This window comes from Mustela lutreola, chromosome 16 (genome assembly GCF_030435805.1).
Source record: "Mustela lutreola isolate mMusLut2 chromosome 16, mMusLut2.pri, whole genome shotgun sequence".
NCBI classification, from domain to species: Eukaryota; Metazoa; Chordata; class Mammalia; order Carnivora; family Mustelidae; genus Mustela; species Mustela lutreola.
This window is the reverse complement of record NC_081305.1, coordinates 6,114,007-6,129,517: the sequence shown is the minus strand read 5'-3', so window position 1 is coordinate 6,129,517 and position 15,511 is coordinate 6,114,007. Positions and strand designations below refer to the sequence as shown.

At 44.7% G+C, this 15,511-nt stretch overlaps 1 protein-coding gene across 2 annotated transcripts in view; it reads left to right on the top strand.

Moving 5' to 3' along the window:
- Positions 1-207: 207 nt before the first annotated feature.
- HSD17B2 (hydroxysteroid 17-beta dehydrogenase 2) overlaps positions 208-15,511 on the top strand; it is a 76,475-nt gene continuing 61,171 nt past the window's right edge. Inside the window, exon 1 of one of the 2 annotated variants that reach the window (XM_059151900.1) lies at positions 208-625. In XM_059151900.1, the coding sequence (XP_059007883.1) occupies positions 379-625 (247 nt within the window). In that variant the 5' untranslated portion in view covers positions 208-378. The remainder of the gene's footprint in view (positions 626-15,511) is intronic. The other variant, XM_059151899.1, reaches the window with a different exon arrangement.

Below are 15,511 nucleotides of genomic sequence, written 5' to 3'. Positions count from 1 at the left end.
ACTGTTTGGATTGAATTCTGTCAATTATTACCCAACTAGTTATCTCGCCAGGGGTCATGAAAAAATAACCTGTGTGCTTTGCCGTGGGTGAGTCTGTGTGTTTGTCATGAGTGCAGGTGGCGTTGGGGGAGCTACTGAATAGGAAGTCATCTGGTATTTATATGAAACTGCTCTCCGGTTTCAATGACCCACCAAAAAAAAACGGGCCAGCATGAGTGTGCTTAATCCCTGCTCATCCGAAGTGTGCCAGAGCCGCTTCCTCCCCTCCCTTCTCGCCTCCTCTGTTCATATAACCCAGGCTGCCTCCAGCCAGCCTTTGCCCACTTGCTTCTCTGGTCCTGCAGCGCGTCTCTGAGAACGAGCACCTTCTTGGAGACCATGTGGCTCTGCCTGACTGTCACTGTTGTGCTGGGAGGCATAGCTCTTTGCAATGCCAGGAAGAGCCCGGGGCAGGCTGGAGGAAAGGTGGTCTGGCTGGCAGGCCTCTGGGGAGGGGCTTACCTGCTGCTCAGCCTGTCCCTGTCCTGGAGCCTGATCCTCTGCCTCCTGTCCTGTTTCCTCCTGTATACCTACCTGTCTGGTCAGGAGCTGCTACCTGTGGATCAAAAGGCAGTGCTGATCACAGGTAAGTGGACGGCTCTGCTGCTCTCACTCAGGGCGGAATCTGGCGCTGGCTTTGCTGCAGCGGGACTCTTTCAAATTAGGTTTCACGATAAAATACTTGGCATGGAGTAAATGAAAGCGCATTCCCAAGTGTCTTTTGCCTCAGGGTTTTGGTTCTTTTTTTCATGAGATGAACTGGAAGGGGCCGGGGGAAGATGAACGGACAAGGTCAAGGGCACCTAACAAAGCTGAGATTTTGTTCGTTTCTCAGGATAAAGAAACAGCAGCAAGCCTCCGGTGTTTCGTGTGTTTTCTTGCACCCAGGAAAGCTGCATCGGTTTACTTTAGGCTTAAATGGAATTTTGCTCTGAGATTAGTGTTTGGCTGTGTTGTGGGGTTGGGCTCTTGTTCTTTAGATGTGCAAGAAAGCTTGCAAAGTCAGCCTCTCCTGAGACTCTGCTGTGTTTTTGAAATATCGAAGGGACTCTTACCCAGGTTGGAAATTTTGCAGTTTGCTGCTGTCAAGAAACTGTGCCTTTTGTCTTCAAATCTGTCATCAGACCGCTAATGTTTCTTAATTGAATCAGGTTGGCTGTGTGTCTGGAAAGCAGTTGCCTGTTAGCTCAGTGGCCAGTTTTTTTCTTCTTTGTGTTTTTTTTTCCACTGCAAGTGTGAGGCCAAATTAAATTCCTCTGTGTTGTAAAACTGGTTTGTTTGGTTGTGAAGTTCGAGCTTGGACCGGGCTGTAATTAGGATTACCCACCTTTATCCTAACGCAGAACGGCATGCCAAGGTGGGGCATAAGCTGCCAAAGCATGTGCCCCAAGGTCATCGCCCCACATGCTGCCCCTGCTGGGATGAAGGCAAACTTGGCGTGTGGATGGCAGAAAACCGGGCTCTTCTCGATTCACTGAGATATGGACTGTCGAGTGACCTGTCCATTTTGCCTTTGACGTTAACCCAATAATAAAATTCTCTCTTAAGATAAGACACAGGCGAGGGGCGCCTGGGTGGCTCAGTGGGTTAAAGCCTCTGCCTTCGGCTCAGGTCATGATCTCAGGATCCTGGGATCGAGCCCGCATCGGGCTCTCTGCTCGGCGGGGAGCCTGCTTCCTCCTCTCTCTCTCTGCCTACCTCTCTGCCTATTTGTGATCTTTGTCTGTCAAATAAATGAATAAAATCTTAAAAAAAAAAAAAGATAAAACACTGGTGAGAGATTTGGAATGTTATGGAAAACAAGCTTCTTCAATGGGTGTGTGTGTTGGGGGGAGGGGGCGGGGAACAACCCAAACAGTTCACACGAATCCAAAAGAAAAGAGAGAAAGCCCAAATTAATAAAATTCTGAATGAAAAGGGAGAGATCACAACTAACACCAAGGAAGTAGAAACAATTATCAGAAATTATCAACAGTTATATGCCAATAAGCTAAGCAACCTAGATGAAATGGATGTATTCCTGGAAAACTATAAACTCCCAAAATTGAACCAGGAAGAAATTAACAACCTGAATAGACCGATATCTAGTAATGAGATCGAAGCAGTGATCAAAAACCTCCCAAAAAACAAGAGCCCAGGACCTGATGGATTCCCTGGGGAATTCTACCAAACTTTCAAAGAAGAAATAACACCTATTTTCCTGAAGCTGTTTCAAAAAATTGAAGCAGAAGGAAAACTTCCAGACTCTTTCTATGAAGCCAGCATTACCCTGATCCCCAAACCAGGCAAAGACCCTACCAAAAAGGATAATTTCAGACCAGTATCACTGATGAATATGGATGCTAAGATTCTCAACAAGATCCTAGCAAACAGGATCCAACAGCACACTAAAAACATTATCCACCATGACCAGGTGGGATTCATCCCTGGGCTACAAGGATGGTTCAACATTCGCAAATCAATCAATGTGATACAACAAATTAATATGAGAAGAGAGAAGAACCACATGATCCTCTCAGTTGATGCAGAAAAAGCATTTGACAAAATCCAGCATCCGTCCTGATTAAAACGCTTCAAAGTATAGGGATAGAGGGAACATTCCTGAACTTCATAAAATCTATCTATATGAAAGACCCACAGCAAATATCATCCTCAATGGGGAAAAGCTTGCAGCCTTTCCTTTGAGATCAGGAACACAATAAGGATGCCCACTCTTACCACTCTTGTTCAACATAGTATTAGAAGTCCTCGCAACAGCAATCAGACAACAAAGAGAAATAAAAGGTATCCAAATTGGCAATGAAGAAGTCAAACTCTCTCTCTTCACAAACAGTTCAAAGGTGGAAAATAGAGTCGATCAGTGGGATGTTAACCTGAAGGATACTTAGTATCGTCTGGAATCATGCAGCTAGAAGATGGGGTGGGCTTTCCACTTATCACTAGCATTCTTACGGGGGGGCTGAATGAAAATCTGTAACAGCAGTGGAAAATCCTCTGTTGTGTGTGTAGTATCGGGTACCCAGGGTCTTCAGAAGAATTGCAGATTTTTATTTATTGTACTTTCCTACGTGCCAGAAAGAAGATGGAACAATAAAGTATGTTTAAAAAAAAAATCTGTGCTTGACGCTAACAGGACACGATCTCTTGGAGGTCCAACTAGTCCTGGAAAATCAATTTTAGGGAGCAGTACTTCTCAGGCTAATAAGTAAAAATAGCAAACTTTGGAGTAAACTCTGACAGACTTCGAGGTGACAGAGAAAACGGGAATTAGTGCTTGTTTATTTTTCTTGTCAATGCACTTTATCCTCTGTTTTTGAAGAAGGAGGCATGCAGAAATGCACAAAATACACACCCAAGTCAGTGAGCTGACATCAGCCGTTGAAATGTCCTGACTTGTGTTTTGTTGCGTGTAAAATGACTGATTCAATTAGGAACTCAAACCCAGTGACTAATCCCTCCATGAAATGTTTAGCAATTAGACAGCTTAGAATTAAGAAAGGAGCTACATCCATTGACAGGTGACTGCAATGTCCCCTTTACGATTCTTAGTCATTTTCATGAGGAATGTAACATTCTAGAGATTCTAGAGGTTTCCAGACCTTTGCACGAAATGGAGAAATTTAAAATGAATTCACCTAGTTAGACCAGAACTCATTATAAATAAGGCAGCATGACTCGGAATAGTAATCTTTGTTTCAGGTCAGCTTATGTTCTAAATGGGTTCACATTTTAGTGTGGTTAAAGACCTGTGACACTATATATCAAAAGCCATAGGTTTTATTCCTTTATCAGAGAAGTCAAGATTTGGAAACTTGTCTGAAAGAAATAATCTGAAATATGGGAAAAGGTAGACGCAAAACAACATGGCACGTTCCCAACGTTGTTCGGCACCATCATTTACAATCATGAACTATCATAAGCGACAAAAATGGTGATAAGTTACCGTCTGTACTCTGGGTATAACAACGGACAGTGTTAAGGATGACAACCATAGGACTGTGTCACAAAATGGAAAACTGGGCTGACGGAAGACCCAGGGGCTCCATGTGTTTGAATAAGACTGTTCCCGTGTTAGAGGGATAGGAAAACACGGAAGGATGCCATGAATGGCTGGGTTTGAGCACTAGTGTTTGTTTTCCCCGTAGAATTCCTCCAGTGCAGTTCTAGTCCTTATATAATGAAAACATTTTAAGAAGAGATCATTTTAAAAGGATGGAGTCCATTTCAGTGCCTACTTAATTACAGACCCAAGTGTAAGATAATTACAAAGACAAGTTGGAAAACAGTAACATTTTTCTTTGGGTCCCTTATGTCATTTTGCTAAGTTATTCAAAGGTCTTTTGTCTCGGAGACCTGTCATTATGGTGAGAAAAAATAGGCAAGCATAGAGCTTCTGAAACATCATGTATGTCTTCAAGGCTACAGTGGCCATTCAGTTTTTTAAATGGCAGTGAAATTCGTGCAGAGTAGACCTATGTGCTTGCGACAGCATCTCAGGCACAACATAATGGGAAAAAGATGTTGAAGTCTGACAGGCCTGGGTTTGAATCCTGTATTTAGCTTGATTTAGGCTGTATTCTCCAGAAGCAGGGCTTGAGATGAGGATGTGTGTGTAAAGGATTTAATAGGAAGGTTTCCAAGCAGCACTGGTCTGGGGATAGAAGACAGAGTGGACAGGGATGGGGTGGAAGCCAAGCCAGGGTTCACCCCCCAGGGGACCTGGCTGAGGGTCATGTTGGCTTAATCGCCTGGGTGGATCTGGAGGCAGTTAGAGTCACACACGAACACATGAGAGCTGTCCCCATTGGGGGCCAGGAAGCTGTAGTCCCAATGCCCTCACACCTGTCAGTCATTAGTTAAGGGCTGTCTGGGGTGGCGAGGTGGGGAGGCTTTAACTCCTGGCACTTGTGGCTTTCCATGTTCACTGACAAAGTGAGCTCTGGTGTCCTGGGCAGTCCTGGGACAAAGTCGCATCTGCTGGCTGCTGAGAGTGGAGAACTCCATGGATTAGAGCACAGAGAATGGCCAAAGGATCTGGAGCAGGGCAACATTACCTGTTATATAACTCTTAGCAGCTATGTGACCGTTGGTACCCAGCTTTGGCCTCTTGAATTTCTGTTTTCTCTTCCATAGACTAGAAATGACAGTATGCACACTCTCTGTCTTATAGATGACTTTTGGTGGATGAGACAGAGGGAGAAGGAAAGCGGGAAGGAGGAAAAGAGGTGGGGGAGAAGGAGGTGATTTTTGTGCATCAGGTAGGGAGGGGAAAGATTGAAGGGCAGGGTTGGGTAGAACAAAGAAAACAGAAGTCTGAAAAAGAAATGGAGAGAAGAAACATCCGTTTATTCATGCAACAACTATTTATTGAGTGCTGGGGATGTGTGGTGTACTACCTAGAAGCAGTGGGGGAAGAAAATGAAAGCCCATGAAAATTCTACATTGTCAAGTCAGGGTTCTCAGTTTCCCTTGATCTTCAACCACTGGGCTTCTTCCTCCTCTGAGGTGGTGCATTTTCCTGCTCAGCCTACCCTTTGAAATAGGTGGAAAACACCAAGGTAACCGATTTCCTGCCCTTGGACTTTTCATCCCGGCCCCTCCGACTTTTCCAGCCGCCTCCATTCAGCATCTTGTTGGGTGCAGGGCCCACACGTGAGGGCTTTACAGTCTGCTGGGAGAGATGTAAGCACGGCTGTGCGGTGGGGCACAGAGGGGCCTCCAGAAGGATTCCCAAGTGCCTGGAGCCCACGGGTGGGCGAGGCTCCTGTGTTGGAGGCTGGGGAAAGCTTGACCCAAAGGGGACCTCATTAGGTATTAAAAAGCATCTTTCTACAGGGAAAATAGAAAGGTCTTCCAGGCTCCTTGGTTAAAGCAGCTATGACACAGTACAATTAGTACTCATTAAAACTTGTTGAGTTGGGTCATTTTTAACTGGAATTTTCAAAACAGTGTACAGTGAGGGACGGATGAAGTGCTGGAAGAAGGATCCGTGTTATACGGAAGTCCTTATCTTAGGCTCCAAATGAAAGTCCTAGGTGGATGCTGATCCCTTCTGGGACTTATTAAATAGTCCAGTTGTGGTTCTTTTTTTTTTTTTTTTTTTTTTTTTCCAGTTGTGGTTCTAAAACTCAATACTGTTGGCATCCTCTGGGGCTCCTTTCGATCTAACATTAGGTTACTAAGATGGCGAAATAGTGACAGCGGGGCAGGGGACTAAGAAATAACATTTCCGTGCTCAGAGTTTTACATTTCATATCTGATTCTCACAACCCAAATCACCTACATCTCGTGAGCAAGGGCACTATGTGTCCAAAGTTCCTGAGCTACTAAGATCAGAACCACCTGCCACCCACCCAAAGCCATGATCTGAACCACCGTCATTATCCGTGTTACTAACTGGTCATGGGGTCTAGGATATAAAATGTGTTCGTTCGATCAGCAAGTAAATGTTAAAGATCTATTCTGCGTACAAGACTCTGCTTGATGTCGAACCCGGCAATTGATTGGATGCAAGAGATCCAGACGACAAGTTAAAATGAAGGGACCACGGAGGGACGGGGCTGTTTGAAAAGGGTGATGATTTCAGATATGCCACAATGGTGAATCTGACTTCAGGTTTGGTTTTGAGGGCAGGGAGCGGGCAATGCAGGTGGAAAGTCACTGGCGGTTGGAAATACAAAACGAGGCCTTGGTTAGGTTTAGAGAAGGAGCCTGGAGAAACATGGGCCACTTAGTAATGGTTGATGCCATGAGGGAAGAGCTTTTTGAAGTCTATAGTAAGAAATCAATACAGTCCATCATGAGCCTGTAATCCAGTGAGTTTATGGAACTTTTTTTATATGCTCACATATCCTGCTTTATCATTCACTTTAAGCTTTATTTTTTAAAGATTTTTTTTATTGATTTATTGGACAGAGAGAGAGAGAGAGAGATATCACAAGTAGGCAGAGCAGCTGGCAGAGAGAGAAGGGGAAGCAGGCTCCCTGCTGAGCAGAGGACCCTGAGATCATGACCTGAGCCGAAGGCAGAGGCTTCACCTGCTGAGCCACCTAGGTGCCCCAGTCATTCACTTTAAGCTTTACCTTAGCCCTCTACAAAGAAGCATAAAAAGGTATTGTTAACCAAGGTAATGTTGTAAAGGTTGGAATGTGATTTTATTGGGCACTCTGGATGGATTGTTCCGACCAGGGGTATGAAAGTCCCTCCCCACCCCCATGTATTGTAAGCTGTTTGAAGGCACAGGTCAGGTCTCTGCGTCCAGGAGAACTAATGCAATGTTAAGGAGTGGATGAGTTGTAAGTGAGCAAACCAAGTTGGTATAATATCCTTCCCTCTCTGTGGTCATTGGCTGGATACAATGGCACTGCCCCAATCTGCCCACGAGCTTCGATCCTTAACTCTGCTCACTCTTTCTGGTAGGATCACCTGTGTAGAAAGGACAGCATGACATGGCCAAGCTCTGAAGGCCCCATTGTTCTACAGTAACTTAACTATTGGCTTGTTCTGGACAGAGCTTTGTGATGACTTTGTTCTAAGCATGCTCCTGCTTACCCAGGATATGGTGCACACATACATCTTCTGGCCCCAACCAGGCTACAGAAACTGTAGAAACTCAGTGCCACGGGTGTCCTACTCGCTGGAACTTGACTTCCACACCAGTGCTGCCTTCCAGGATGCTGTATTTCCACGTGCCTCCCCCACTTCTCTATCTAAGTTCTTCTTCCTGCCTCTCCCATAAGATGGCCCCTATGGCTCTCTCTGTCCATCTTAACCCGCTACATTCTCTACCATGGAGCTCCCACCTGCTCCTGTGCTCTCAACAGTCTCTTTGGGAGGCCTGGTGACTCAGTGGTTTGTGCACCTGACACTTTTGACCTCCTGGCTCATGTTTGCAGGATGTTAAACTAAAACTTTCAAGACAACATGTTCTAAAGCAAACTTATCATGTGCTCCCCGAATCCTCTTCTTTTTCTTAGCTTTTCTGGTTCTCATCTTTCTCCCAATTCTGTCTATTCTGCCTCTTTCCCATCCCTGTTTTCCCATCTTCGTGTCGCCATTTCCCATAGGTTCTCTTTGTCCCTTCCTGATGATTTCTTCATGAGCTCATCTTCCTTGGTCTAGCCCCCTAAGTGCCAGCAATCCCTACACCCCCCAATTCTCTGCATTTCCCTTTAGAAACTACTTCCACATTATATTCTCTTGCAGTTTTCATGTATGACTCTCCCCGCCACCTGTATTCAGGTGATGATCAATCTCTGTGTCCTGCCCAGACTTGTCTCCTACACTCTGCAACACATGCCCCACTCTTTCCTGTCTCTCCTGCAATGTACAAGAGTCCACCTGACCCTGACTGCACTCATTAACTGTCCCTGAAATCCTGCCATTAGCTCAATACTCCCTACTCTGTTGAATTCACATCACCGTCCACCCATGTGCCAGAGTCAGAGAATTCACAGCCACCTTCGAATCTTTCCATCAATCCACCCAAATTAGAAACCGGAGAGTTCTTCTGGACTCTTTCCTATCTTTCTACCTCACCCAACTAGGCTATATTCATAACTCGGTCATCTTTCTCTGCCTTTTGAATCTCCCCCTTCTTTTTCCTTCCATCGAGACTCCCTGTGTTCAAAGCTTCTCAAGTGGACTCTTGTAATAGTGTCTGGGTCATTATCACTGTCCCTCATTCTCCATCCTCATCCTGTAGCCAGAATAATACTTCTTTAAAATGGGAAACTAGGGGCGCCTGGGTGGCTCAGTGGGTTAAGCCTCTGCCTTCGGCTCAGGTCATGATCCCAGGGTCTGGGGATCGAGCCCCACATCGGGCTCTCTGCTCAGCAGCGAGCCTGCTTCCCTTCCTCTCTCTCTGCCTGCCTCTCTGCCTGCTTGTGATCTCTGTCTGTCAAATAAATAAATAAATAAATAAATAATCTTTTAAAAAAATGTGAAACTAGTCAGTCCACACATCTCCGTTAAAATCCTTCTATTTCCCTATCAAGTCTGGATGTTTTGTGTGCAAATGTCCTTGACAGTAGAGGTCATATCATACACTACCTCTCTACTCTCCAAATTTCCAGGATAGTTCTGGATATCTCTTAACCTTCCAAAAGGTTGTAAGCTATCCAAGCCACTGTACTTAAAAAAAAAAAAAAAAAATTACTACCTTTAAGACACAGGTCAAGAGTTGCCAGGGAGGTAAAACCTGAGTTTTTTCAAGTGCAAACAAGTTCTTATCTAAAAAAGTGACAAGATTATCTTTGTCTATATCCTCAAGGCCATAACTGCCTTGTCAATTTATGTCCGCATCCCAACCTTAATTACCCTGCAGGTTGCAGAATTCCTTATTGATGCTCCCAAAGATCAATCCTCTCTAGGTGCTGTTTGTTCCTTTGTCCCATTTCACACCTTCTTGACTTTGGGACATCGGTGTGGGAAAAGGTTCTGAGGCAAGGCCATTGGCATCGGGTTATTGGGTAGAAGGTTCAGGTAGTTCTGTTGTACTGAACCAAATAGACATAAGCAGGTGATCTGGAATGAGGGAAGTCAGTAAATCAGGTCCCAAAGAGGACAAGTTGGGGGCCAAGTCAGCAGAGAGCTGTGATGGAGTGGAGTGGGGGAACCTGACCAGCTTAGATGATCCAGTGACCCCTGGGACTTCTATCCCACCTGTCATCACAAAGTGCTGGCTCCTCTTAAGCACAGGATTCGCTACAGGTAAAACTGTGGCACTGCCTGACTCCTCCCCATCATGACTTCCTTCCTCTGCGCCCAGAAATACTAACTCCCATTAATTTCATGCCATAAACAGACACTGGAAAGAAATGTGTCCACTGAGACACAATTCTAAAATTCAAGAACAGGAGCCATTAGGAACTTTGTGTTGAATGCCCTTTGTGTGCAGAGGAGTCAAGGTCCTGAGCCAGGGGCATTTTAATTCAAGGCAGTGTGCAACATGGTCTGAGACTGAATGGAACCCAAATTCCACTATTATAAGTCAAAGCCTCTGACAGGTCAATGAAACAATGGAAAGGGACCGGGTTTCATTGAATCCTATTTTCTAAAGACTTGTGTTTACTGAAGTCCTGAGGCCTACAGAGGGCCAAATCCAGGCATCATGATGAAGGTGATTAGAGAGGCAGCTGGGTGGCTCCCTTGGTTAAGCATCTGACTCTTGATTTTAGCTCAGGTCATGATCTCAGGGACACGAGAGGGGAGCCCCACGTTGGACTTCAAATTGGCTGTGGAGCCACCTTAATATTCTCTCTCTCCATCTCCTTCTGCCCCTCCCCTGTCTGTCCCTCTCCTTAAAAAGAAAAAAAAAAAAAAAAAGAGAGAAAAGAAAATAATGCACTTAGAAACAAAATCAAAATTACATTCTTTTCTCAAAACAGAGCCATAGCATATGTGCACCTAATTGAAGGCCTGGTCACTGTCATTTGGGGTGGGAAGGAAGGTACACTGGTTAAGACCATACACTTAAGGCAGTGACCAATCTGGCTACCAACTCCTGCCCTGCCACTCACCAGCTTTCTGACATAGGGCAAGTGGGTTAACCTCTCTGAACTTCCATTCCTTATCTATAAAATGGAGCTAATCACAAGATTGATTTCCCCAGGATTACTGCCAGCATGGAACAAAATAACACACATTAAGGACCATCTGTATGTGGTAATTCTGATCCGGAGCCAAACAGGGATGCCTAAGGGAGCCGATCAGATAGTCAGAGGACAACGTTGCTGAAAGAGCCCCTAACTCTGGAAAGAGAAGAAAGAGTAAGCATGATTGCAATAGGCCCTGGGATATGAGACAGATGAAATCACTCCCTTGGAATCCTCCCTTCCAACACCCAGACCTTTTCTCACTTAGAGTTGAGAGAAACTTTAGAGTAAGCCCCAGGAAGCATGTGTTCACACACAGATAGTAAACCAATAAGTCATCTTAAGGGAACGTCATTTAGGGCAAAAGTGTAGGGGTTGGGGTTTTACCGCATCCTATTGCCTCGGCAGGGTTTGGGCACAAGCCAGGCGTCTCCCCTGGTCCACTCCTATTAAAGGTCAGTTAAAGGGTTGGGAAGTGGTGAGGGGGAGAACATCCCATTCTGCCATTGTGGGGTTTACACGACCAATCATCTCTTGCTCTTTTCAGGATCATCCCCTTCATCCAGTGGGGTTGTTTGAATAGCCCTGGTGATGGAAAGCTCACTACTTCCTCAGGAGAATCATTCCACTCTTACACAATACTAATAGGTCTCAAAGGAGCCAAATATGCCTGCTTGGAACATTCATCAATGCACTGAGTTCTATCCTTGGAAGTCACACAATCTAACTAAAGCACTCTTTTTGCATTAGAGCCCTTGAAAGAGACAAAGACTCAATCATATCATGGCCAAATCTGCTTTGAACTAAATCTTCTCATTCCTTTCACCATTCCCCCCATGGATGGGTTTCCAGAACTTCCATTATTCTATTCAGTCTTCTTTGGACCATTTCCAGTTGCTTGTCCTTCCTTCGAGATTTTGACTCAGACTTAACACCATGTGCATCTTGATATGAACAAGGCAAACAAGACTGGAGCTCATGGGGTGAAAAGAAATCAGAATAAATGCAAGGTTCATTGGATGTTTTTGCTTTGTTTGGTGGAGTCAATCCATAACACCCTTTTCCTCCCAGCAAGTTCTAAACTGATTGAGATAGGGAAGCAAGGCAGGGTGAGACAGAGTCCTCAGCTTTATTCCCCAAAGGAACATTGCAGAAAGTGTCTTAGATATGTGGCGCTCACGGTGCATCCTCTCAAGACAGGGTTGAAAAGTCTCAAGCCTCACCCATGGGGAAGATCTTGGGTTGAACGGCTATGCCATTCCAGCCCAAGAGCACAGGCATTTGCCAGCTGGGAGATCCCAAAGAAGAGCAGAAAGCTGAAACTCGGGCCTCTTGGGTCCTCTGATTCACTTCTCAGTCCTGAGGGCTCCAAGATGGTGAGTTTGTGAATTGCTCTGAATTGTCCTTTGGCTCTTCTTCTAGAGAGACAAGAGAGCTTTGCGTTGACTGAAACATTCTTGTCCTGTTCCTTCAAACTCAGCAGACCCCTTGCCCCACCTCTTCAGGAGAGGGAAGAGAAGGAGACAGAGATCCTCCAGGAGTTTCACACTAACAGGTATTCCTCCATATTGAAGGAAACATAAGAAGCAGGAAAGAAGTGGTCCCTCTTCTATTAGGCTCTGAAAAACAGCTCTCTGGATGGAGGATGCCGTCTTAAAACTGCAGCTTGTATGACAGAGGTCCAGGGAGCGGTGACTGACTGCAAACTTAAATTGGGTCAGCAGTGAGCTGTTGGCTCACAGCCTCCTCTCTCCAAGCCCTCCACGCCCCCCAAGAGAAACACATACACAGGGGCACCACCTGGGTGGCTCAAATGATTAGACGTTTGACTCTTGGTTTCACCTCAGGTAGTGATTGCCTGGGTTGTGGGATGGAGCCCTGTGTCAGGCACAGTGCTCCACAGGGGGTCTGCTTCATATTCTTTCCCTCTGCCCCTCCCCCACTCGTTCTCTCTCCCTTTTTCTCACATACACAAAGCTTCACTCTTAACATGCACAGTATCTAAATGAAAGTATTAGATCACTCACTGGCTCTGGGTCCTTGAACACCTTGCTTCACTTTCTGGGGTTAACTGTCCTCATATGTAAAGCAGGAATCATGACTGGTACCTGTTCTATGGATTAAATAAGATTGTGATATATTTTGCTGCATGGCACATAGTAGATGCTTCATGAAATATGATTTTCCCCTTTTCCCCATCTTGTCCTGTCTAATAATCTTGGCAAAGGAGACACAAACAAAAGAGGAGTTTGGTAGTTTTGCCTTCTGTAGTAATCATGAATGCCAACTCCCTGGCCTCATTCGGTAGTGTCCTGCCCCTTTTGTCCATTTGTATTATGACCTATCATTGACTACCTCGTCCTCTTTCTGTGGTTAACTGGCTTCTGCAGGCCAGTCTAATCTGGGCATATTTTGTAAAAAGATTTACTTTATTTGAGAGAGCGAGCACAAGCAGGGGGAGGGACAGAGGCAGAGGGCAAAGCATTCTCTCTGCTGAGCAGTGAACCCAACTCAGGGCTCAGTCTCGGGGACCCCGAGATCATGACCTGAGCTGAAGGCAGATGCTGAACTGACTGAGCCACCCAGGAACCCTTAATCTGAGATTTTGTCTACAGATGCTTTTCTTACAGGTGAGTGTAGGGCTTCTCCTGTATTGGGACTCTTTGTTCTGTGCTATGTGTACCCGAGGCTCTTGCCTTCTAAACTCTGGCCTCATCTGGCCTCATCCCTGTGTAACCACTCTGGTCTCTTGAATTCTCCCCCTTGATTACTCTCAGTCTTGACCCTTTACTCTGAGTTGTCTTTTCAGTTTTTCTATTGGAGAGAGAGTCTTTTGAGGGCACTGAGTTATAAGGATCTTGCTTTGGGCAAAATGTTTAGCAGCCACCTTTCCTTCTGAGTCTACATCTGTGTCCAGGTCGTGGTGGTGGCATTGCTAAGGGATGAGGTTGTGTAACTGATCTGACATGTTGTGGGAGACACAGCTGTTTGTTTTCACAGTTCACGTTTTATTTATTTACTTATTTTTCACATATTGTGTTAGAATTTAATTTAAAAGCAAACTTTTTATATATCCTTTGAAAAAAATGACAATTCAAAAGTCATGGAATTAAGTGATGAGTCTTTAATATTATAAAGCTATTTAAAACTGTAATGAGAGTAGTGGTGCTGTTTGACCCTTATAGAAATGTTACAGAATTCAAATCACCACTTGGATCCTCAATGATTCAAGTGTCTTGTCTTACACAATAAGGGTTTGGTCAGTTTCAAGACAAAATTGCTCCAGATATGCTGACCTCAAGTCATCCAATAACACGGTCCATTGGCTTACACAGTGGTGAGCTGGCTGCTGTGGTAACTCCACGGTGCTTGTTCAGCTCTTCAGCTGTTTTTATGGAACTATTCCAGTCCCTTTCTGAACCACATCTGTTCTTGACAATCCGAAATTTGTTGTTATTTGAATCTGTTCCTTCAAAGCCATAGCCAACCACCCAGGATCCGGGTCTTTCTTTGCTGCTGCAGTCTGGACCATAATAAATTCCTTATTTATAGAACTGGAATGACTGAGGGCCTGTAGCAATAGCAACAGAGATGGGCCCTACAGTTGCCCTTCTCACAGGGGCTGACACAGTTCATGTCTTACTAACCACTTGTTGATTGTCTACTGCATGCATTTGAGATACAAGAGAAAGTAAAGATAAATGAAGTCTCTGCCCTCAAGAAACTTCATTCTACTGGAATAAGACATACAACAAACACATCGGTAAATAGGGGAGATACTGTCAGCACTGAAAGACTTTGAAGGCATGGGTAATGGTTTTACTGTACTACGAAGGGCTACCTTTTATTGGAGGCTATTTGTCAGGCACTGTGATTAGTATTTCCATGCCTAATTTCATTTAATTCTCACAGACACCTTATCAGATCATTTAAATATGAAAAGCTTTAAATATACAAAAAGTAGAATTAATAGTGACAACATGCCCAATATACATATTCTAGAACAACCATGATCAAGGGATCGATGAGATAATTTCTTTATTTTTATTTTTAATTTAAAAAATTGTTTTAAGATTTTATTCATTTATTTGACAGAGACCACTAGTAGGCAGAGAGGCAGGCAGAGACAGGAAGGGAAGCAGGCTTTCTGCTGAGCAGAGAGCCTGAAGCAGGACTCGATCCTAGGACCCTAGGATCATGACCTGAGCTGAAGGCAGAGGCTTTAACCCACTGAGCCACCCAGGCGCCCTGATGAGATAATTTCTATTACTCTTCCCATTCAGAGATGAAGAAATTGAGGCTTTCAAGAGATAACTAAGATCATATAACATAAAATAAAATTCAGCCATGCTAGAATTCAAGGAACCCACATACAATGCAGACAAGGAAATGACAGGTGGGCCCCCTGACGGAAAGGGGTAATGACTGCCAAATATTTCTGCTAAGCTGCCCCAAGCATCTTTGGCTTTCACATTCAGACCCAGGGTCCTATGGTAAAGCTGGCTTTCAGCAATAAAAGGAGAACTCTGTCACCCAGCAGTGCTTGTCTTGGTAGCTCCAGAGAACACTTAGGACTGAACGACCAGGGACTTCCTTGCATCTGCCTTCCACGAGCAGGGCTATTATGTGTCCAATGAGAAGCCATGGGTGCTCCATGCAAGATGCCTTCTCATTTCTCATGGAGTCAGTCCTTGTTTTCCAAATATTCTCAGCTGTGCCCAGGAGCTGTCACTTGGCTACCTTCAGGTTGTTGCTCCAAACCTACCTTGTGTATTGTTGAGTTTTATGATGTTTTTTGTAGTGTGGAAGGGGGATTAGAATCCATTCCTTCATTATTTCATGAATAATCACCAAGTGCTCTGTGCCAGGTACTAGGA